Below are 21,854 nucleotides of genomic sequence, written 5' to 3'. Positions count from 1 at the left end.
TCCAAGAGCAAATAAACAAAATTTCCCAAATTTGATGGAAAACTGAAAGGTTCTGTATCTAAAAACCTCAGCAAACCCAAGCAGGATAAGTACGAAGAAAACCACCCAGAGGCATGTACTAGTGAAACTGCCGAAAACCAGTGAAAAAGAGAATCTCAAAAGCAGACAGAGGAAGACAGCACCTGACACACAGGGACCGACGACAGTGCCCACTGCCTCTGCCTCAGAAGCGACGGAGGCCCGGAGAACACGCAGGGCACCTGCAAAGAGCAAAAGGAAAGAGAAGTCCATCCAGAACCCTACGCCCAGAAAAGATACGGTCCACGTGGAAGAGGAGATAAAGACGTGTTCAGATCTGCTGAGCGCGGACCTGCTCCAGGAGAAACACTGACGTGAACAAGGACAGACAGACGCAGACACCAGGAAGGAAAGAGGGCTCGAAAAGGGACGTCAATGGTAAAGGGGACACGAAGGCACTGGATCTTTTTCTTCTCACAATTTCCTTCAAAGACAACTGTCTGCTTAGAGCCTAAATAATCCTGCTGTCAGGGGGTTTGTGACCCATGTAGATGTAAAAGGTACCCCACAGCAGCACACAGTACAGAGGGCAGAGCGGGATGGCGGCAGGGGGTGATGGCCTCGTGTAAACAGGTGTGAGCCACAGGAGCCCTGGGAGCCGAGTGACAGGCAGGCAGCAGCGAAGTGGCACACTGATGACTCTGGAGACTTGAGTGACCCGAGGACGCAGACCAAGAGCCGAGCAGCTGTCACTGAGACAGGACACAGAGGGGCCCAGCTGAGAAGCCCGTGGAGGAGACCGGAGCCCTGGACACCCTGTGGGCTCCGGTGCCACTGAGATGGACACGAGGCCGCCGCAGCCTCTCCCACAGCTGACGGCCCAAACCCCGCACCCAACCCCCGGGGAGCAACCTGAGGACTCGGAATGAAGCACATTGGGCAGCCAGGCAGGGTGAGGCCTGGGTGACAACCCTCCTTTGTCTCCGGCTGGGACTGGAGGCAGCTGACCAGGGACTGCGCAGCGAGAGAGGAGGGCAGAATCCCCGGAGAAAGTCCTGGTTCCAAGCGGAGGCGCGGCTGCATGCCCAGGAATGCGGGACATGCCGGCAGCTCCTGCCCTCCCCGCCTGGTCCTGACCCAGGCTGGCCTGTCACCGGCTGCCCTCTGCAGCCACAGCAGAGCAGGTGCTGGAACCCCAAGAGAGGATCCTACTTCTGGCCAAAGGAATGGGAGAAAAGGCAGCTGCTGCCCAAAGCTGGAAGGGGAGGCCTGCCGTCTTCTCTTCCCACTCCCGGCTCTGCTCCCAGGGTGGCCCCGGCTGTGCTGAGCCGTGTGCAGCCCAGAGGCGCCAGTGCTGAGAGGACTCCAGGCTCTGGCAGGGGACATGGGGGCGGGGTCCCAGGGGCTGGAGGGCATGGGGGAAACAGCAAAGAGGGGCACTGGAGAAGGGGATCCCTTAACCCTGGGTATAGCCAACACAAGTCCCGGGTCCCCCCCCAAGCCACACACACAGAACAAACCCAAAGAAGCACATAAAACTGAAAACTAAACTGTGACCCAGCCCCCAGCCCCATCCTGACCCTGACGGTGTCTGCTCCACACAGACCCAGACTCCACCGCAAAGGCTCTGAACGCCAAGCTGGCCTGGAACCACAGACGGCAAGACAGAATTTCAGTATGAACTGACAGCGGTGAGGCCCTGCTTTGAAAAAGAAATCTCCAGAGAAATTAAACAGAACCAGTCTGAAAACATACTATTCGAAATATTCACATAAAACAAAAAATTACTCACCATACAATACCTTTAAGATTTTATTTATTTATTTTTTCCCCCCAAAGCCCCAGTAGATAGCTGCGTGTCATAGCTGCACATCCTTCTAGTTGCTGTATGTGGGACGCGGCCTCAGCATGGCCGGAGAAGCAGCACGTCGGTGCGAGCCCGGGATCCGAACTCGGGTCGCCAGCAGTGGAGCACGCTCACTTAACCACCAAGCCACGGGGCCGGCCCTACAATACCTTTAAAAATCTATAATTCCCAAGGGAAAAGATAATCTGCAGATGCTAACCCCAGGATAACGGAGACGCTGGAATTATCAAGGACTTTAAAGCAGTTATTTCAACCACCCTCTGCGAGGAGAAGGTGAACACAGTTGAAATACGTGAAAACAGTTCTCAGCAGAGAAATAAAAAGCATTAAAAAACCTAATTTTAGAACTGAAAAAATACATCAGATAAAATAAAAATTTTACTCTAAGGGCTTGTCGGGGGAAGAGGGAGAATTTCCCTCTGCCCTTTTCCTTAAGGTTCTTATGGCTGGCCAAATAATTAACAAGACAGGTTAGCAGGAGAAAATAATACCAAGTCTAATAACATGTATACATGGGAGAAAGCAGGGACACTGCGTTTCTCAACACAATAGCAGAAATTCTCGTCTTAAATACCATGTTCAGCCAACGACAAAGGAGGATGTTGGGGGTGGGGGGAGTCAGTTACAGGAGATTACCACTAAAGCACAGTAAACAAGAGTAAGGTTATTATGCAGATTTAAGGCCTCACCTTCTACGTTGATAAGCCTCTAGAAATGAGGCCATCCCCCCCTCTTCCCAAAACAGAGAGGGAGATACCTTTATAAATGGAGATTTCCCTTATAAATGTAAATGTTTGTCTGGCAACTCTTTGCAGGGTCATCCAGAGAATGTGGCCAGAGAGACAGAACTTCCAATAAGATGGGCTTGTTGGTGCCTTTCCTATTGTAACATTTATCCTACATTATCTTTACAGCCTTCATGATAGATCTGTTCCAGGAAGGAGTTACTATGTCAAATTCTTTAGGCAGTTAGTGGGGGAGGTCAAATGTCCCTCAGAGAAAACAATCAAGGTAAAGAGATATATTTTAGGATGGCCAAATCTTGATCTCCCACAGGCTCAATAGCTAAATGGAGACGACAGAGAAGAGTCAGTGAACTCGAAGATGGATGGATGGAAACTGTCCATTCTGAAGACAGAGAGAAACAAAGGTTTCAAAATGAGAACTGGGGGACAACATTAACGGGCCTGACACTCGTGTCATGGGGTCCCAGAAGGACAGGAAAAGATCGGTGCAGAAAAATGATTTTGAGAAATGATGGCTGAAAACTTCACAAATTTGGCAAACATAAATTTATACATTCACAAACTCAGTGAAACCTAAGCAGGATAAACTCAAAGCCATGAGCAGAAACATCGTAATCAAACCCCTCAGAACCCAAGACAAAGAAAACAACACGACAGCAGCCAGAGGTCGGGGATGGATGGTGAACACGGAACGGCGATTTGAACCTCCAGGGATTCTCCTCAGAACCAGGGAGGCCGACGGGCCACGGAGCAATAGCTCTAACGTCTGAAAAAGAGGTTAACCCGGAATTCCACATACATGAGAAGTTCTTCAGGAGTAAAGGCAAAATCAAGACAACCTCAGATGAAAAAACTGAGAATTTGGTGCCGACAGACTTGCTCTCAAAGAATCGTAGATGAAGTCCTTCAGGCAAGGAGAATGACACCAGAGGGGACGGTGGCCTTCAGACGTGGATGAAGAAAACAAAAGTAGTACATAGCTGAGTAAGTATAATATGCTCTTCTTCTCCTTCAAATTCTTTAAAATAACTACTCCTGAAACTAGATCGTGGTCTGGGGTGATCCAGGCTGGGCAGACGTGACACAGACAACATGCAGAGAGGGAAGAAAGGGCTGGTGTGGCGGCAGGGGTTCTAGTTCCACTTAAAGAGGTAAAATATTAACTGTAAGTAGACCGTGGAAAGTGAGGTATGTTGTAATCCCTAGAGCAATCACTGAGAAATGAATACAAAGACATAGGTTTGAAAAGCTAATAAACTAAATGGAATACTAAAGAATATTCAAATAATACAAAAGAAGGCAAGAAAGGGGGAACAAAGTCACAGGAACCAGAGGGACAAAGAGAAAGCAAAGAACGAGACAGCCGACCAAAGTCCAAGCCACTCCTCATGATATTAAACACAATTACACTACGGTCAACGACGGACTGCATGGACAACGCTGGTCCCACGAGATTAGTACCATATGGCCTATGCGTGTAGAAGGCTGTACCATCTAGCTGTGTGTAAGTCACTCTGTGATGTTCGCATAACCACGAAATCGCCTGACAACACACTTCTCAGAACATACTCCCATCATTAAACAATGCGTGACTGTAATTAAAAGATAGAGATTGTCGGGACTGGCCAGTGGCACAGCGGTTAAGTGCACACACTCTGCCTCGGCGGCCCAGGGTTCGCCGGTTCAGATCCCGGGCGTGCACCGACACACCGCTCGTCAAGCCATGCTGTGGCGGCATCCCATATAAAGTAGAGGAAGATGGGCATGGATGTTAGCCAGGGCCACTCTTCCTCAGCAAAAAGAGGAGGATTGGCAACAGATGTTAGCTCAGGGCTGATCTTCCTCACCAAAAAAAAAAAAGAGATTGTCAGATTGGATAAAAAATAATAAAAACAAGACCCAATTATACGCTGTCTACAAGAAATCCACTTTAAATATAATACTATAGATGGTTTAAATGTTAAAAAAAAAACTTTTTCCCTAAAGAGAGCAGCAGGCCCAGGTGGTTTAACAGGGGGAGTTCTACCACACTTTCAAGGAACAGGTCGTTCTGTAAGAAAAACGAAGGAAGAATTGCCACATCACTCCTTGAGGCCAGTATAACTCTGATTCCAAACCAAACAAAGATGTCACAGGACAGGAGAAGGCAAGGCCCACTCACTCGATACCATGGATATAATCCACCCGACAAAACACCTGGCCATCGAACTGAACAGGGAGACTTCAGGAAGAACACACCACAGTCAAACTGGATTACCCCAGAAATACCTTAAATACCCCAGAATGCCTTAAATACAGAAAATCCAGAAATGTTAACCCATTTTAATAAGCAGAAAAGGATGCTCACGGATGCAGGCGGGTGGAGCGGGTAGGGTGGGCACTCTAGGAGGAAGTGATGTTTCAGCAGCAGCCTGAACAGGACCAGGAGAGGGGGACAGCGTCTGGGTGGGGAAGACCTTCTCAGGCCATGCTCGGGGAGGCCCGAGGTCCTTAGCGAGTCTTGAGAGGGCAGGGCAAGGCAGCAGAGGCAGAGTCCCTAACCCCCACCCCGCCACCCCCCGACTGCACAGCTCAGGGACACAGCTCTGCAGGCCCACAGGGGACACGGCATCTCCACCGAGCCCTGCAGTCTTTGCAGGCAGGCCCACAAGAGACCTGCTATGGGCGTGTGTGGGTCATGACCCATCTCCCATTGGTTTCAGGGGTTGGGTTCTTACCACACTTGCACCGTGGTAGCCACCGCAGGAGGAGAGAGGAACATGTTCCAATAGCAGGCCGCCAGGCTGGGCTGCTCTGAGGTCCCAGATGAGTGGGCGTCTGGCACGGCACCTGCTCCAGCCCTGCTCTGGCCCAGGCTCTACCACTCATACCTGGTACTGGAACCGGGGTGGTTGTGTGAACCAGGCCCAGGCCAGGGAGCCACTAGGCTGGTCCACCCTACTCTGCCTCCACAGAGAGACAGAGACAGACAGACAGACAGAGAGAGACAGAGACAGACAAAGGGAGACAGAGACGGATAGAAAGACAGAGACAGAGAAACAGAAAGAGAGGGAGAGGGCCCGGCCCCATGGGTTAGCGGTTAAGTGCACACGCTCCGCTGCTGGCGGCCCAGGTTTGGATCCTGGGCGCGCACTGACGCACCGCTTGTCAGACCATGCTGTGGTGGCGTCCCATATAAAGTAGAGGAAGATGGGCACAGATGTTAGCCCAGGGCCAGTCTTCCTCAGCAAAAAGAGGAGGATTGGTGTGGATATTAGCTCAGGGCTGATCTTCCTCACAAAAAAAAAAAAAGAGAGGGAGAGACAGAGACAGATAGACAAAGACAGAGAGACAGGGAGATCTGCACAAAAGAATAGGCTCCATACTTTCTTGAGGTTGTTCCCAAAACCCGCCACGGACCCTGGGTAAAGTATGTGCATGCGTCTACTCCCTTGACCACCCACGGGCCCCAGCCCTGGAGAAGCCTGCCCTGAAGCCTTGCTGTAGGCCTCACACGCTGGGTGCTCTGAGCCCCAGTGCCCGGCCCACCCCTCCACCCTCCACCGTCCTGCTTCAGGCCCTGCATTCCTGGGGCGCCCTTGCCCTCCGGCCATGGGCCGAGTTCAGCCAACGCAAGGCCCAGTGTGTCCCCACGGGCAGGAGGAGAGAGGAAGAGGAATTCACCCCCAGCCTCCTCAATCACTGGGCTCTGGTTGGCAGGGGCTGGTCCCTCCCCTGCAGCCCCTCTTCCTCAGCTCCAGCTCAGCAGGTCTGGGACACACTCCCTCCCTTGTCCTTGCAGCCCAGGCCCACCCCCTGGCTGGTCCCTGTAAGCCTGCCCATGCCTTTGCCCACAAGCCCTCCAGGTACCCCATCGAACGTCCATCTGCCCCCACCAGGACCCGCCCAGTGGGCTCCTGGGCAGTGCCCAGGGGTTTGCAGCAGTGGGAGGTGAAGGCCAAGCTCCGTCCCCCACTGCATGGCCAGACCTCAGGTGCTCTCAGCCTCTGAGAGTGCACTTCCTGGAAAATAGAGGCGGGCTGGGGTCAGGTGCCCACCGCTCGACCAGCCCCCAAAGCCACAGGGCTTCTCGCCCTGGAGGAGCGGTATGTGTGTGCACACGTGTGTGTGCATTCATGAATACCATACAAACATATGAGTGCATGTACACGTGTGGGTGACTGCACAGATCTTGACCAAGGCGGGGGACATGCTCCGTGGTGGTGCCTGGAGGTCTGGTGGGTGGGACCTTGCTGCTGCCTCGACCCCCCCACCTTAGCTGCTCCATCGGGCGGGAACCGGTTCAAGAGGAAGAAACCATGAGAATCCCTGAGTCTGCTCTGCCCTTAAGCTGCACTGTTTAATGTGGTTCCAACTCAGTTAGCATGTTATCCGGGATTTCAAAGAGCCACCAGCAAAAGACAATCCCTCAGTCTCTTGTTTCCATCAGAATCGGTTCCAACGTCAGGTCCTCTGCCAGAAAGGGGAATCCACATGCACGTGCGCACACACACACGCGTACCTGCACACGCACACCCACACGCACAACTTGAAATGAACTTGTTGCCACCATTTCCCTGGAGCAAACAGGAGTCAGGGGGACCGGGGTGGGCACACAAGGTCGGTGCCATTAACACGCTCACATGCAGACCTCACCGTGGGGGCCCCGGGTTGGGCACTGAGCACAGGCCACCTGCACTGTGTGGGACACACGCTCTGGTCTAGCTTCCCCTGAGCCCACCCCCCATGCCCCAAGCAGGCCACGCCCACCCCCACCTGTACATGGACAAGCCTGTACAAGCTCCCTGGCAGTGCCATGGCAGCTTCCAGGTCGGTGGCCCCCCCCAACAGGGCCCGGCCCAGGACGCGCTCACTGGACCTGGCCCAGCCTGTCTGAGGCCCACTGGCCTCACTCCTTGGCTGGGAGAAGGCAGGTGTGAGGCAGGCCTCTGAGGCTGGTCCCACAGCCCTGGGCGCAGGCCCCCACTGCGGCGTGCTGAGGGGCCGGCTCAATGCAGGAGCTCTGCACAGGACACTGCGGCCGGGCGCTCCCGATGGAGGATGCCAGCCTGCCAAGGTTGTGATGGTGATGCCAGCAGCCTGGAGAGGGAAGGCAGCAGTTCCACTCTCTCACATCGATTCTGACCTCCCCACTCCCCACCCTCACCAGGCTGCGGGCCAGCCGTTTCCCCACCTGCTCCCATCCTCGGCACACCTCAGTTCACAGCCCACCCTTCCAGGCACCATGCCCCCCTCGGCTCCGCCCAGCACCAGTGCTGAGCTCAGTTCTGTGTGAGGCCTGGTGGGGCCCGTGCATATGTTCACCCTCCTCTCTGCTCTTGACAGATGCCTGCCACAGGGACTCCCTGGCACTCCAGGGGAGGAAAACGTTCACCTAGAACCACCTGACAACTGCAGAAAAGTGCCCTGCCCCGCAGGCACCCACTTCTGGAGCGAGGGCAGGACACAGCAGCCAGGGGAGACCGGAGGGGCAGGCAGGGCAGCACGGCCTGGGGGCTGCACCCGATGCTGGCTCTGGGGGGCCCTCAGCACCGGCCCCACCCTCTGTCAGGTGACCACAGAGGCTGTCACCAGGAAGACTGAACCCTGCAACTTGCCCAACCCTGGGGTGAATCTGTACATTCTGTGCTCTCTCGAGTTAAAACATCGGTTCCTTTCCTTACAGTTGCCCTGGCTTCAAGTGAAACGATAAATTCAATCAAAAGACAAAGTGAGGGCAAAAGAATGCGACTGTGTTCCGTGTCCTAAGGACGGCAAGGCAACGGACAGCAGCAGCGCTGCCACCTGCCGGGGCGCACACTCTTCCACGGAGTCCACGGGGCCGGTCCTGCCCTCACCACAGCCCCACAAGGGCGGGTGTTTTTATCCCCTTGTTCACATGAGAAATCCCAGGGGAGAGGCACTGGTAACTTGACCAGGTCCCTGGCCAGTGATGGCAGCTGGGACGCAGGCAGCAGTCGACTCCAGGGCCCCACCCAGGAGGAAAGCAGCAGGAGCCCAAGGGAAGGGGCGGTCAGGTCTGGGGACGGAGCACTCCTCCCGGAGAGGGGTGGACAGAGCAGGTGGCTGCGCTCCGAGGAGAGGAGGGCACTGGGGGCCAGCTTTGCCAGCAGCAGAGTGGGGCTGGTGAGCCTCACGTGGCTGGTGACTATGATGGGAAGGGCCAGCAGCAGAAGCTGAGGAGGTGGAAGGGCCAGCAGGCCCGAAGCTGCCCTGCAGGCCCCTGGGTCCAGAAGCTGAGCTGGGCCTGTGCTGCCTGGGAGGTGCTGCCGGCAGTGATGCAGAGCCCCACCACACTGGAGGGCAGAGGGGGCTGCAGTCCCAGAGGGCAGGGCCTTCCCAACTCCCCGCCCTGCAGAGGGGCTGCAGCGCGTCCTTGGCATGGCCCTTGATGAGTCAGCTCACAGAAAGCACCTGAGGGGAAGCCCATGTCCCTCAGCCCCGGAACCAGAGCCCAGCCCAGCCCAGCGCGGCCCTCACTTCCACACTGCAGGAGCCCTGCTACAGCAAGCAGGCTCCCAGCCAGCAGTGCACAGGCTGCAGCTGTGGCCGCCTCCAGCCACACACCAGCCTGGGCACACTGCAGTGGCAGCCCTGCAGCCAGAGGCCATCTCCACCTCCGGCCCAGCCTTCCTGGGCAGGAACTTCCCCTCACAGAACCCGTGAGCACTTGTGGGCGTCTGTGCGCCCAGGCCAGCCTGGTGATGCTGGCTATGGTGTTTAGCTGGTCACCCACGGGACCCTGCAGCACCCTCAGGAGGCAGGGCCGGGTGGAGAGGAAGTCTCAGCAGATGCCCAAGCTGCCCCTAAAACCAAGGGTCCTGAGGCTCAGAGATGATGGGAGGGTGACAGGCCTCACGCCATGCAGGGTGGAGAAGCAGCCTCCACGAGGCCAGGCCAGGGCTTCACTTGAGTGTGGAGGCAGTGGGCAGGGGTGAGTTCACAGCCAGCACACAGGGCCGGCCAGTTGCTACAAGGGGCCCCGGCCAGCGGAAGGCATGGTCACAGGGGCCTGGAAGGTACTGCTGGCGGGGCTCTGGGTCAGGGTGGGAAGGGCAGACATGTTTTTCTGCAGGGAGGGAACAGATGTTTTGTCCCGTCTACAAAACCCAGTCCTGGGGGTGGAGGGCACATGCCCTGGATAGATTTGGGGGGCCATAATACTGGGTGGGCCTCCAGCTTCCACATAGCTCAGCCCAGGAACGCCATTCCCTGCACAGAGAGGGATGCGTGGCGTGGCACAGGGTCCACATAGGGCACCTCCCCTGCAATCAGATCTCCTGGGACTGGTCCAAGGATCCAGGCAGGCCCCAGGCCCCAGGCCCACATGCTCAGCAGGATCAGCTCCAGCTGCCTCTCCCGCCCGCCACCTCCACGGGCCCCACCGGATGAACCTCAGCATAGCCGGCCCTCCCCAGGCATCAGTCATTTCCCAGGAAGCCCCCAGTGTCGTGACGTTCTTTAAAGGGCTGGGAAGCCACCAGGGGCCTGGGGCATACCCTGCTGGCCACATCCTCTGCCACTAACCTGCAAACCGGGAGTTGCGCTCGCAGGACTTGCAAGGCCTAAGTGACAAGCTGGGGAGGGAGCAGAGCAAAACCCCAGGATACACCCCAGCCACGCTCCTCCCACAGAGGACTGTAAGAATCAGCCCCGGACCACGCAGTTGGCTTCTCTGGCCCCCATGGCTGCCCCAAATGGCTTTAGTGTTCTCCTCTTGGTCCCCAAGTGGAACCCCCATGATAGGCTCCCAGGGTCCACTGCCTCTAACCTGTGGACACGTGGCTGTCATCAGCCAGGCTCAGGCACGGGCTCCAGATGGGGAAGGGGTGAAAGCTCGCGGTGGGGGCTTCTGGCAGCGGTGGCCGCAGTCCTGGTGTTGGCCTGACCACGTCCAGGGCCAGGGAGGCAGCAGAAGGCACTCCTGGGCCTCCTCTTCTGTGTACTAGAGCAGGTTCCTGACTCTACCAAGGAACTCTTGACTCATATACAGAAAGAAGCATCAGACTAGTACTTACTGTGGAAAAACCAGCAATCTGGCTGCACAGAAACTGAACTGGAAAAAGGCGCAGCCCACACACAGGAGGAAGGGTGGAGTGGCCGCCCTGCGAGCTCCGTCTCCAGTTAGCCGGTGCAAGAGAGCGGGGACACAGGGCCAGAGCCTGCAGGGCGCACCCCACCTCCAGGCGAACACAGGGAATGGGGCTGCTGAGCCCCACAAGGTAAAACCAGAGGTTTTCACCCAGAAGGTAAAACCCCAGAATTCCCCTCTCTGTCCCTGGAACCAGACAGGCAAACAGAAAAAGAAGGGTGGACATTCACTCAAAATATCCAAACCTCTGAGAAACACCAATACCACGGAAAAGGGCACCAAACAAAGCAAATGAAAAAAGAAACACGAAGAAACATAATAGAGCAAACCATGTGAAATAAATAATAAAAATCCCCTAATGGGAAAATCAGGATACCTGTGAGCACCCTCGGGCCTGCTCACAAGGTAGAACTTGGCAGGCATGTGGGAACATGGACTCGGGGAGGGTTCCCACCACCCTGGGATAAACCACCCCGTGATAAGAGTGCCTCACAGGGCCTAAACCATTGGTACAAACACCATGGCTTGTGTTGAGCCCTGCTCTCCGCCTGGAAGTCTGGATTTTGGTACGTGCCAGGCAGAGGCTGCCCACGTGACCATCCCCCCCATAAAATATCCAGGCACTGATCTCTGACGAGCTCTCTGGTAGACGACATCTCACATATGTTATCACGGCTCCTCACTGCAGGGTTAAGTGCATCCTGTGTGACTCCGTGGGAGGGACTCCGGACGCGTGGGCCTGGTGTCCCCCAACCTCCCTTGACACGCCTTCTCTCATGCTGTGGCCTTTCACTGTCATGTATGGTAGCTGTGAGTCCTAACAAATCACCAAACCTAGGGGTGGTCCTGGGGACCCCAACTCAGTATCACATTAGAGATCTTCGATATTAAAAGTATGAGTGAAAACCCCTCAAACAAAAGGCAGAATGAACACCGCTGCAAGAGGGGCCGAGAGCTTCACTCAGAACACAGCACAGAAGAGGGCAGAGAGCCTGGAGTCGGAAAGGAGGCGCCAGCCCTAGCTGTGGGGAAGCCTGGGAACCCGTCTCAGAAGGAAACCACAGGGGATGTTGAAGAAAAGCCAATTATGATAGTCACCAGAACAGTAACAACAGATCGTTGAAACAGGCAACTGTGCCTCTTGATTAACACATTAACCGGCAAGCTTCAGAGGCAAGCACAGTGCGACCGCAATTTCCAAGTCCTGATGAGAACCAACTGCACCCGCCATCTGCGCAGCTGAAGTGTGATCTCAACGTCCTGCTGGCTCCTCTGCACACCACTGCAGCTTGCTGCCTTTATTCACAGTCCAAGGAAATGCCAAGTTCCACCTAGAGGTTCCCCACCCAAGCTCACAGTCCTCCTGAATGCTGTCAGACCCCGACTTGGAAACCTGGGAGTTCCAGAGGAGAGAACACAGAGAATGGAAGAAGGGAAATAAGAAGAGAATGAAACTTCCCGAAGCTGACACGGGTCTTTGGAATAACGTGGCTCTCTCTCGGTTCCTCCGTGGGAATCCCGTGCCATGCACTCGGCCTGTGGGAGGGCACCTCTGCTGTGGGGCCTCTGTTGGGGTCCACGGTGGGCAACATGGCCTTGGGTTTCCATATGATTATGTAACAACACAACGAAGAAAAATATAGTGCAGAACAGGGGGAAAATATATAACTTTATTTTTAACATAGTAATTAAACTCCACCACAGAATAAGGACACCATGGGATTCCTTCTTTTTTTCCATTTAATAAATACAAATGAATAAAAATACTTTGTTTTGCAAAGAGACTGCCTGTTTTCCTTCTCCCCATCTCATGAAAGCCCCTGTGGCCACTGATGTGGCTACAACGCCCACAGCTGTGTCCACGAACTACATCCACCGCCACAAACCACTTCTTTCCTCTCCATGGAGAGGACTAAGTCTCATTTAACATGCCTGAAAATACTATTTAGGTAGAATACCTCTCCTTTCCCCATCCCCTTCCAAATATAAGTTCTTGTATTGAGTTTCAAATGTTAAATGATTCCCTTCCGAGAAGGAAAGAATCTGGTTTCCATAGAAGCCCAATATGGAGCCCTTCGACCAGCAGTTGTTAACACCAAGAAGTTACGTGTAAGGCTTCAGTAAAACAGACTGCTGTCCACCAGATCCATTATGAAAGGGAAGGAGAGGGTAATGTAAAGCAACATCTATTGTGTGTCTTGTAGACTGTCCCTTATTTCAAAAATTGAAATCCCTACTTAAATTTAACCTGTTTGAAACAGGCCAAATATGTGATTCTGCATGCCACAGATCTGTTATTGCTTGTAATGGAGGCCCCGGCCTGTGCTGCGGCGCTGCCCTCGCTGGGATATCCAGACTGCATCAAAATCACAAGCCACAAGGAAGTGCTGTCCCCACCAAGGCCGGGGGCCCCGCACACCACACCTCCACGAGCACCGGTCAAGTTCGGGGATAAGGCACACTCTGTGCTCTGCTCTAATGGCAGATGCCCTGCCGACCCCAAGCTGTGAAGAACAATCTTGTCCCAATCAAGGTCCTGGTGCAACCACATATACAAACCTTAGCACTTTCCAGTGTTTATACTGGAAAAGACAAACTCCAGTAGATCCAGTAGAAACTTGGACTAAAACTCTCAGTCTCGTATGTTGCTGCTCTAGCAATGCCCTAGTAACTAAGACATAAATGTAAATCTCTAATAAATATGATCAGGAAAATACCACCAGTCTTTATGACCAGTAGTAACTTTTCCATGTATGCCGTTTTTTTTCATTAATCCACCTTTGTAAAAAGTATTTATTTCCTGAAAGTTTTGCTAAGTGTGATAGCTTGTAATACATAACAAATGAAAAAGATGTAACTAGATTATAAGAAAAATATCTGCTTGTAAAATATAAAGTACTGGGACAGAGTTACATACTTCTCACAGGCACCCGGGAAGCAGAGGGCCCAGAGACGCCGGGCCCCGCCCTTTGCTTTGCCTCAGGCCCCATTTCTCCAGAAGAAACATTACTGGGTCTCGTCCCCTGGGATCTGGCACATACCCCCTCAGCACTCCGGGAGGGAAGGGAAGTCACTGACTGTTGGGTTCGTAGGCGCTTCATCTGGGAGAGGTAGTGGTGACAGCCTGGACGATCTACCTGAACTGCCGAGCCAGGAACACTGTGAAACTGCATCCAGCTGTCTTGATCCTACATAAATCACCATTTCAGAGGAGAAGCCTGTTTGGGGTGAGAAAGGTGAAAAAAAGTAGATGCTGTGGGTCTGCAAGCTTGCCTTTTTTGGTACTAGCACAGAGTGCCAATGTCACTAAGTGTTCCAGAGAAGAAACACTGGAAACTGCTTGGTGGCGTGTGCTGGCACGCACGCGTGGGGCACACGTCTGTGTGCTCGCGTGGGCGAGGCCTTAGAGCCCCAGAGACTTCTGTACGATCTGCTTGGCGATCTTGTAAAACTGCTCCCGGTCATCTCGCCACATCTTGGAAGCATCCACGTTCGCTCCACTTTCATCATTGGGTTCTGGAAGAGAACGGAGACATTCTCCACATGAAAGGGACTCTGAAAAATAAGGACTTGGCCAGATGTTCCATTTCATTTAAAAACACTGACGGGTCTTCCCACAGATGTATCGCAGAACAAACACGAGCCTCCCCACCTGAGGGAGGGAGACTGAGAAGCGGTGTGAGGAAGATCCACTCTCATAACCCTGCCTTCTGAGTGTCTGAAAGTGCCCGCACCAGTCATCTCTGTCTCACTCTAGAAACACTAGGACAACCTACACACGACCTGCAACCTCACCCCGGACAGCAGCCACAGGCCACCCACCTGCCTGCTTATGCCCCCTTAGGAGGTGGCTCAGTGGAGACCACTACTCCCCCTTACAGCCCTACCAGAGGACAAGGCAAGGAAGACGCGGCCCCACCATGGACATTTGGCCCGCGTGGACACCTGACCCTAGCCTGGACAGTCCATGTGCTTGGCCAGCTGGGGCCAGCAGTTGCTCCAGAACTGGAATCAGGAAACACACCGAGAGGCAGCCAGGGCCTGCCGGGAAGGGGCGGGAGAATTGGAAGTTAGGGAGTGCTGAGCAGCAGGCGTGAGCCAGCACAGCCACGCAAGGGGTCAGAATGCTGTGAAGCGACTGGACCAGAGTAGAAAGGGCAGCCAAGAGGCCGACACGCAGTGGGCAGTCCCGACCCCATGGTGGCCCCAGGCTGCTCCCTCACACTCCAGCCTTGCTTCCCAACACTGCCACAGTGTCTGTTTCTCCAACCAAAACCTTTTCCCCTTCCTCCTTTCTTACTAGGTTTGATGTGCGAGGCCTCCTGCTGGACTCTGGGTAGGCTGAGGGCACAGTGATGTGGCCCCTCAGAGGGGTGCCGTCTAGCAGGCTGACAGAACTTACACACCCACAAATGCCTCATTTCAAACTAGTGCTACGAAGGGAGAATCAGACAGCAAGAGGCAGAGTGACCAGGGGTCCTGCAGGCCCCTCGGAGGATGTGGCACTTAGGGGACCCCTGCCTGGGCCTGACGGTGGGGGGCACACAAGCATGGACAGAGCCAGCCCTGCTCCCACCCAGCACCTCCGACAGCAGAAGCCCCACTGCCCAGACGGCTTGCAGAGGGCCGGAGGGCAGCAGCCCCTGGGGCAGGTCAGGCCAGGGGCACGGCTGAGCGGGCAGCAGGCCGGGCAGGAGGGGCGAGGCACGCCCGGCCGAGCTGGGTGTGGGGATGGAGCCAGAAAAGCAGCTCAGACCAGAGGACGTGTACTGAGAGGGGTGCGTAAGGAATACAAGGAAACCCGAAACAAAGAAGAATCCATAGCAAAACTGTTTACAATGGCAGAATCTATAGCTGCCATCTGAAGACAGCCAAATCAGCGCCTCTCTGCCATCTTCCAATGCCCCTCACCCGATTCCTTCCACTCAGGGTGTGAATGGAGAGTGGTGTCTCCACTGCTGTGTATCGTATGGTTGACCATAATTAACCACGCTCTGGAGCCGAAATCCTGGACTCCACATTCCTCTGGACTCTGCCGGATCCCAAGTGGCCGCTCGAGGTCGGCCTCTTCCTTGGGGCCTCTCACAGCACTGTCAGCTCTCTCCTTTTGATGAGCCTCCATTTCTGTAGCACCTTTCTCTTGCTGGTTTTCTAGACCATTCCTCCTACATTCCTCTGAGGACTCCTTCCCTTCCACAGCCCTTTCCACATCATCCCTTTGTCCCACTCGTCGTCACCTACTGTCTTATCCAGAGATGACCCCACACCCTCCACCACCGGCCCTCAGCTGAGGGGCTCCCAGACAGCCCCCGAGGGTGGACACTCACACCCCAAACTCTTCTCTTCCCCAAATCCTGCTCCCTCTGGATTCCCGTCCCCAAAGACAGCACCCTGCTACCCAGGCACTAGGTCAGAAACACAGGAGCCACCCTGCACGCCAGTGAGCCTGAGCCTCCCCAACCCAGCCCTTCCTCTTGGCCCCAGGGCCCTCCCTGTCCTGCTTCAAGCCCTGATCTTTCCTCTCAGGCCATGTAAATCCCAGACCAACAGCTCTCTGTTTCTCCTCCATTCCGGCACACTGCCGCAAGGACGACCTTTCTAAGGCACAGCATGAATATCTAACATCCCTGTGGAGGGTCAGGCTCCGACCGAGCACACTTCCCCAGGGCTCCCCCACCCCCAGCTGGGCTCCAGCCATAACAAGTCCAGGAAGGGCCCCCACGAGGGTTAGCCGCCTCACCCCAAATGCCTTTCTCTCCCACTCACCTCGTTAACTCTGAGATATTCTCAACTCAGCCCAGCAAGTCCCATTTCTGGAACTGGCCTGAGAGCCCGTATGTATCTTAATCTCACGATTTATCACAGTAACCACTGGTGGATTTGGAAAGTTCCCTTAGGACGTGGGGTCTTAAAGTCAGAGTCTATGTCATACTGAGCTTTACACCCCAGAATAGTGTCTGCAATACAGTAGGTCCCCACAAATGCCTAAGAATGAATGAAATGCCCAAGGATCAGAGCATGGTTAATTATGGTCAACAATACAATATACACGACACGAGACCATCTTTAAATTCATAATTATACAAAGTATGCTTACACTTGGAAAAGTGTACACAAATAGCATTAAATGGAAAAGCAGAAAACAGTAGACATAAACTAATCCCTAACGAATAGAAGCGAACTGTAAGGATTAAGTGAGGAAAGAAAAGCAGCCCCTGTGCCGTCTGATTTTCAGCAGTGCTTTCTTCTATCAGAGGTTAGCTCCCAGCACCATGGGAGCCCGGGGCAGTGGAGCATTACCTGCCAGCATGCTAACCACCGACAGGAGGATCTTCTCCACGCTCTGCACTGGGCTCCACCTCTCGGCGCTGCTCTCGTAGCCCATGGGGTCATCACCCGGAGCATGAAGGATGGAAATGCAGACTCTTCCGTCAGGGTAGACTGTGGGGGACAGAACACAGCACGTGAGCCGAGAGAACAGGCTGGGGTGACCCACGTGGCATTTTGTCAGGCCCCACTGAGAAAAGGGGACAAGTGGTGCAGACACAGAGAGCGAGCTGTCTGCACAGCTGGAGCATAACCTGAGGCCCGAGTGTCATGCTCACGTCCACTCAGTCCCGGCGGGCTGTGTGGGCCTCTCAAGGCGCTGCTCACACTGATGGCTCTGGGCTGGTCTGTCAGTTCCCATCAGTCATGGGACGATTCCACCCTCATACGGATTGTTTCAAGTATTATATCCAAAAGGATTAAATGAAGGTTATCTGGCCGTCAAATATTTCACCAAAATATCTCACGTAATTGGGATCATTCACAGTACTCTTCAGAGTTAGTTTCTTAGCTACTCCCAATTTTACCGTTAAATCCCTGAAGAGGACTGTGTAAAATACATGTTCACATAGCTAGGACAACAGCAACTGGAATTATCCAAATATCCAGAAAAAGACAGGCACTGTGATTTCTCTTGGTAACTATTCTAATGGAAAAATGATCGTCTGTACTCTCTAGAAATCAGCTGTGTCTAAATCTAATCCATCTCCCATCAAATAGCATCATTAACAAGATACCCAAGGTCTGATCAGAGAAAAAGGAATTTTCAATTCACAGTATATAATCGGTCCTATCAAGAAAGTTAAAAGCATCGGTTATTTTTCTTCTACACACATTTGGGGAAATTCTCAGATGGTTCAGTACATACTGAGATACACAGGAATCCATTTGGATAGACTCACTTGTAAAATTATAATGCTATTAAGTTATAATAATAAAAATAGACCATTTAAAATAAATTTACTTAATTTACCTTCACCCATGAGCTCAGAATTTCATGAAAATTTAGAAACATGAGCAGTAGTTCTCATTTACCTCCCAATAGCCTTTCTTTTATACCTGGTCCCTCATTTTTGCCATCCATCCCTTCTAGTGGTTTCTGCTCTTTGGCTATCCAAAAACTAGCACAAATTCTCGCTGAAGGGAAGAGTTGAGGACACTACGTGCGTATCTGTCGTGGACATCAAGACGTCCATCTACAGCACACATACGTGTGGTGACACTGCACACCACAGAAACATCAGAAAGCAGACGTGTCCCTGCCACCCCCCCTCACCGAGCCCCACCAGCTTTGCTTCCTAAAGCTCCCTTGAATCCCTCCACATCCACATCTCATTGTCAGCAAGGCCACATTCGGTTCCAAGCTGCTGGCCTCTCTCCCCTGGATCACACAGCAGTGTCCTACCAGCTCCCTCCCATCTGCACTCTACACTATACCACAGTGACCCTCCAAAGACCATGCTGGTCAAACTAGTCCCACACACTCAGAAGCCTTCAGTGCATCCCCACTGCTCCTAGGACAAACATCAGAATCCTTCAGATGGACCCAAAGGCCTGAACTGGCTTGGCCCCTACCGTCCTGTCCCCCTCCCTCCTCACACAGGGCCTCTGCACACACTGGACCCCTGCCAGCCCCCAGAGTGCGGGGAGCTCCCACTGCTCTCCCTGCAGGCGGCCAGCTCCACTACCACCTCTGCAGGGTGCTCTCCTGACCTCCCTGTGTGACTGACTTTACAGTTATCTGCGTGGTTCTCCCAGCAGCGTCCATCCCTGCCCGCAGACTGGGCACTCCAGATGGTCAAGCCCCTTCCTTTTATTATTTGCTCACCACTGTATCCCAGCAACTCGCAGTAAATGTGTTGAATTATTTTTTAAAAGTGTTTATGGACTGACCAATTTTTACGATATTGGTAGACCAATCCAACAGTTCTCAAAAATAATTTCTATGAAATAAAAATAGCACATATCCACTTACAGTAAGGCCAAATTTAAAAACTATTTGTATTAATTATCTGAACAATAAAAATAATATTATCTGACTACTGTTAGTACATATTCACATAATTTAATCAGTTTATTGATCATATTTGCCTCTTTAACTCCATGTCACAGGCACTGTGCTAAAGAATGTATTTATCTTCAATATAATCTTATTTTTACTTTTTTAATTACCCACAATCCTCTTTATAGTTGTATTTTATGGTTAATCAACTTGAAATTGTTGGCCTCTTCAATCAACTCTACCAACCATAATATATTTTTTAACTTTTTATTACGGAAAATTGCGACAGACACCAAAGTAGGCAGCAGTGTGATGAATGCCACACGCACACATCACCCGGCCTCAACAAGTGCCAGCTCATGGCCAAGCTTCTGGAAAGGATGAATGTTTCCGAGCTCCTACCAGGCACATGGAGTTGAATTAATGCTGAGATAAGAAAAAAGTACAAAACAGTCTCTCTGAGGAGGAAGTTAATTATCTACATGTAACAACATGTGAACAACAAGTTCCAGATGAGGGTTTGGGCAGCAAGTCCAACAGGAGAGTGTTGCCCACCAGATGGGCAGTCCTGAAACCCTTTGTGGGGACAGAGGAGCCTGGCTATGCTGGGGGGCACGGGCTGGGGGAGGGTGTGCCACGTGGGTTCATTTGTAAACCAAGAGAGAAGTCAAAGGCTCAGAAAATTCTATACATTTTCTCACGGACTAAATTAGCTTTTAGCTATTGGATACACAGAAAAGTACAGGAGAAGGAATTGGTCTCAAATAAGTAAATTATTTAATTTCTACAAAATAGTGTATCTTACTTGCTTTTCTTCTCCACAACTATTAAGATCATAATTATTAGCGGCAATAATCATTTATAAAAAGGACACTATTCTAAATATGATCACTGAAAATACAACGTTTCCTTATTAATTCTCTTATCTATAATCCCCACCTATAAAAGGAAGAAGTAAAAACTACAGCCATTCAGGAATTAGGATTCCTGCCACTGAACACTTTTTTTTTTTTACTAAAGTATAGTAAATTTATTTAAATGACCTTAGTTCCCTCTTTTTAAAAGTAATACCTGTTTTTAGAAAAAAAATTTATAAAAAGAAAAAAGCGATCCCACCACTGAAAGAGAATCACTTTTAACATTTTTCTGCTACATTTCCAGTTATAATACATTTACATGTGAATTTTTTTCAAAAAATTAAATTATAACAGGCCTACTGCTTTTCTCATTCCATATAGCACAAATATCATTCCATATCATTAAATATTACTCTAGATTATTTAAAATATCTATATAATATTCCAACATATGAATTAGTATAACTTACTTAACTAATTCTCTGTTGTTGAAAACGCAGGTTGCGTTCAATTTTTTCCACTGTTAAATAAACACTGTGACAAAGACTAGCGTGACCCACTCTGAGGGCACATCCACGCTTGATCCTCGGTACAAGCCCACTAAATGAAGGACAGCGGGACAAACGGCATCTGGGTTTAGGTCCGCATTTTCTTTTATCTGCACTCATGACGTCAATCCCACCACGACTGACTTGCTGAAGTTCTAACGGTCTACGTCACTGACATGACCTTTCACGTGGTTTTACACCTCTGTGCCTCTCCTGGCTCCATAAGAACTACTCCCAAAAGCACTTACTGTTGGGATGAAACATCTCACAGGTAAATCTCATCTTCGGGGGACTTAACGGGTAATCAAGTGGGAAACTCAGGACGGCAGGAAAAACACCAAACTCAAAGCAGGTGTCCTCTGGGCCCCTGGAAGACACAAAGGACAGACAGAGCTTCAGGGCAGACGTTTCAGTGTCTACACACTTTAGAATATCTCATCGTCTGGTTCCAATCTGGTTTAAATCTTAGGTACAAGCACCAAGACTGAATTACAGGCACAGTTTCTACATCAATAACGGTACGACTGGGCAGCAGAACCTCTCTAGAATAATGGGATCAGAGAAAAGAACTAATGCCAACATTGCAAGATCCGGGGGATTTTGTTTTTCTGTGTATGTTGTACTATTACATTTGAGGATAAAAATATAAATTACGGCAGATGTTAGAGCAAGATTCTATTGTAGTAAATAAACGAAGGGTTAAGAGTTATTTCAAAGGCTATTTTTAATTTTTAAATGTGCCTTACAAGTGATTTTTGTAACCTTTCAGAAACAGATAAAGAGCGATACACGTGATCACTGAACTCACTGCAGCAGGCCGGGCGTGCACACGTGTACCAGGGCTGCAAGCCCCGCCCCTCGGGCCTGAGCTCGGGGCCACAGCTCCGCACACGGTCACCTGAGCCTCACCGTCACTAGGCACGTGCATGTCTGTCTGCCTGAGCTTACATCCTCCTTGTGGAAAATAGCAGAAACGGACTCAACCATTTCAAAAGTCTGGTCAAATTTTAAAACTCCATATTTGATAAATTAACAGTCTTGACCAACATACAAGACATGAATGCCAGCAGAAGAGGAAGAGAGCCACCCAGCTCACATCCTAACAGAGAGATGAACTCCTCCTCCCCTTCAAATTTCATTTATAAAACATGCATTAGAGTAGTTTTAAAAAGTCTTAGACCATCTTCCCCATGGGAATTTTTACAAGAAAACAGAACTGCTGAATGACAGCTACAGACACCGAACAGCAGCAACTGCTTTGGGTACGACCCACCAATCCAATAAGTAAGCAAGTGAATCCTATCCTATTCATGAGAGCTGAGAGGAGCAGTCCCATCATAAACACCTCGTCTCCCTAGGCAACGACCTGTAACATATTAATCCTACAACACAATGCA

The 21,854-nt window shown here is 51.8% G+C and overlaps 1 protein-coding gene across 3 annotated transcripts in view; it reads right to left on the bottom strand.

Moving 5' to 3' along the window:
* Positions 1-12,373: 12,373 nt before the first annotated feature.
* UBE2G2 (ubiquitin conjugating enzyme E2 G2) overlaps positions 12,374-21,854 on the bottom strand; it is a 31,975-nt gene continuing 22,494 nt past the window's right edge. For all 3 annotated transcript variants that reach the window (XM_004429663.3, XM_087417935.1, XM_087417936.1), the window contains 3 exons: positions 20,706-20,824; positions 17,024-17,164; positions 12,374-14,239 (listed from right to left, as the gene is read on the bottom strand). In XM_004429663.3, coding sequence (XP_004429720.1) covers positions 14,127-14,239; positions 17,024-17,164; positions 20,706-20,824 — 373 coding nt within the window. In that variant the 3' untranslated portion in view covers positions 12,374-14,126. The remainder of the gene's footprint in view (positions 14,240-17,023; positions 17,165-20,705; positions 20,825-21,854) is intronic.

The sequence above is a fragment of the Ceratotherium simum genome, chromosome 27 (assembly GCF_057802395.1).
Source record: "Ceratotherium simum simum isolate JZ-2026a chromosome 27, ASM5780239v1, whole genome shotgun sequence".
NCBI classification, from domain to species: domain Eukaryota; kingdom Metazoa; phylum Chordata; class Mammalia; order Perissodactyla; family Rhinocerotidae; genus Ceratotherium; species Ceratotherium simum.
Note: the sequence above shows the minus strand (reverse complement) of the source record. Positions and strands in the feature narration are given on the sequence as shown.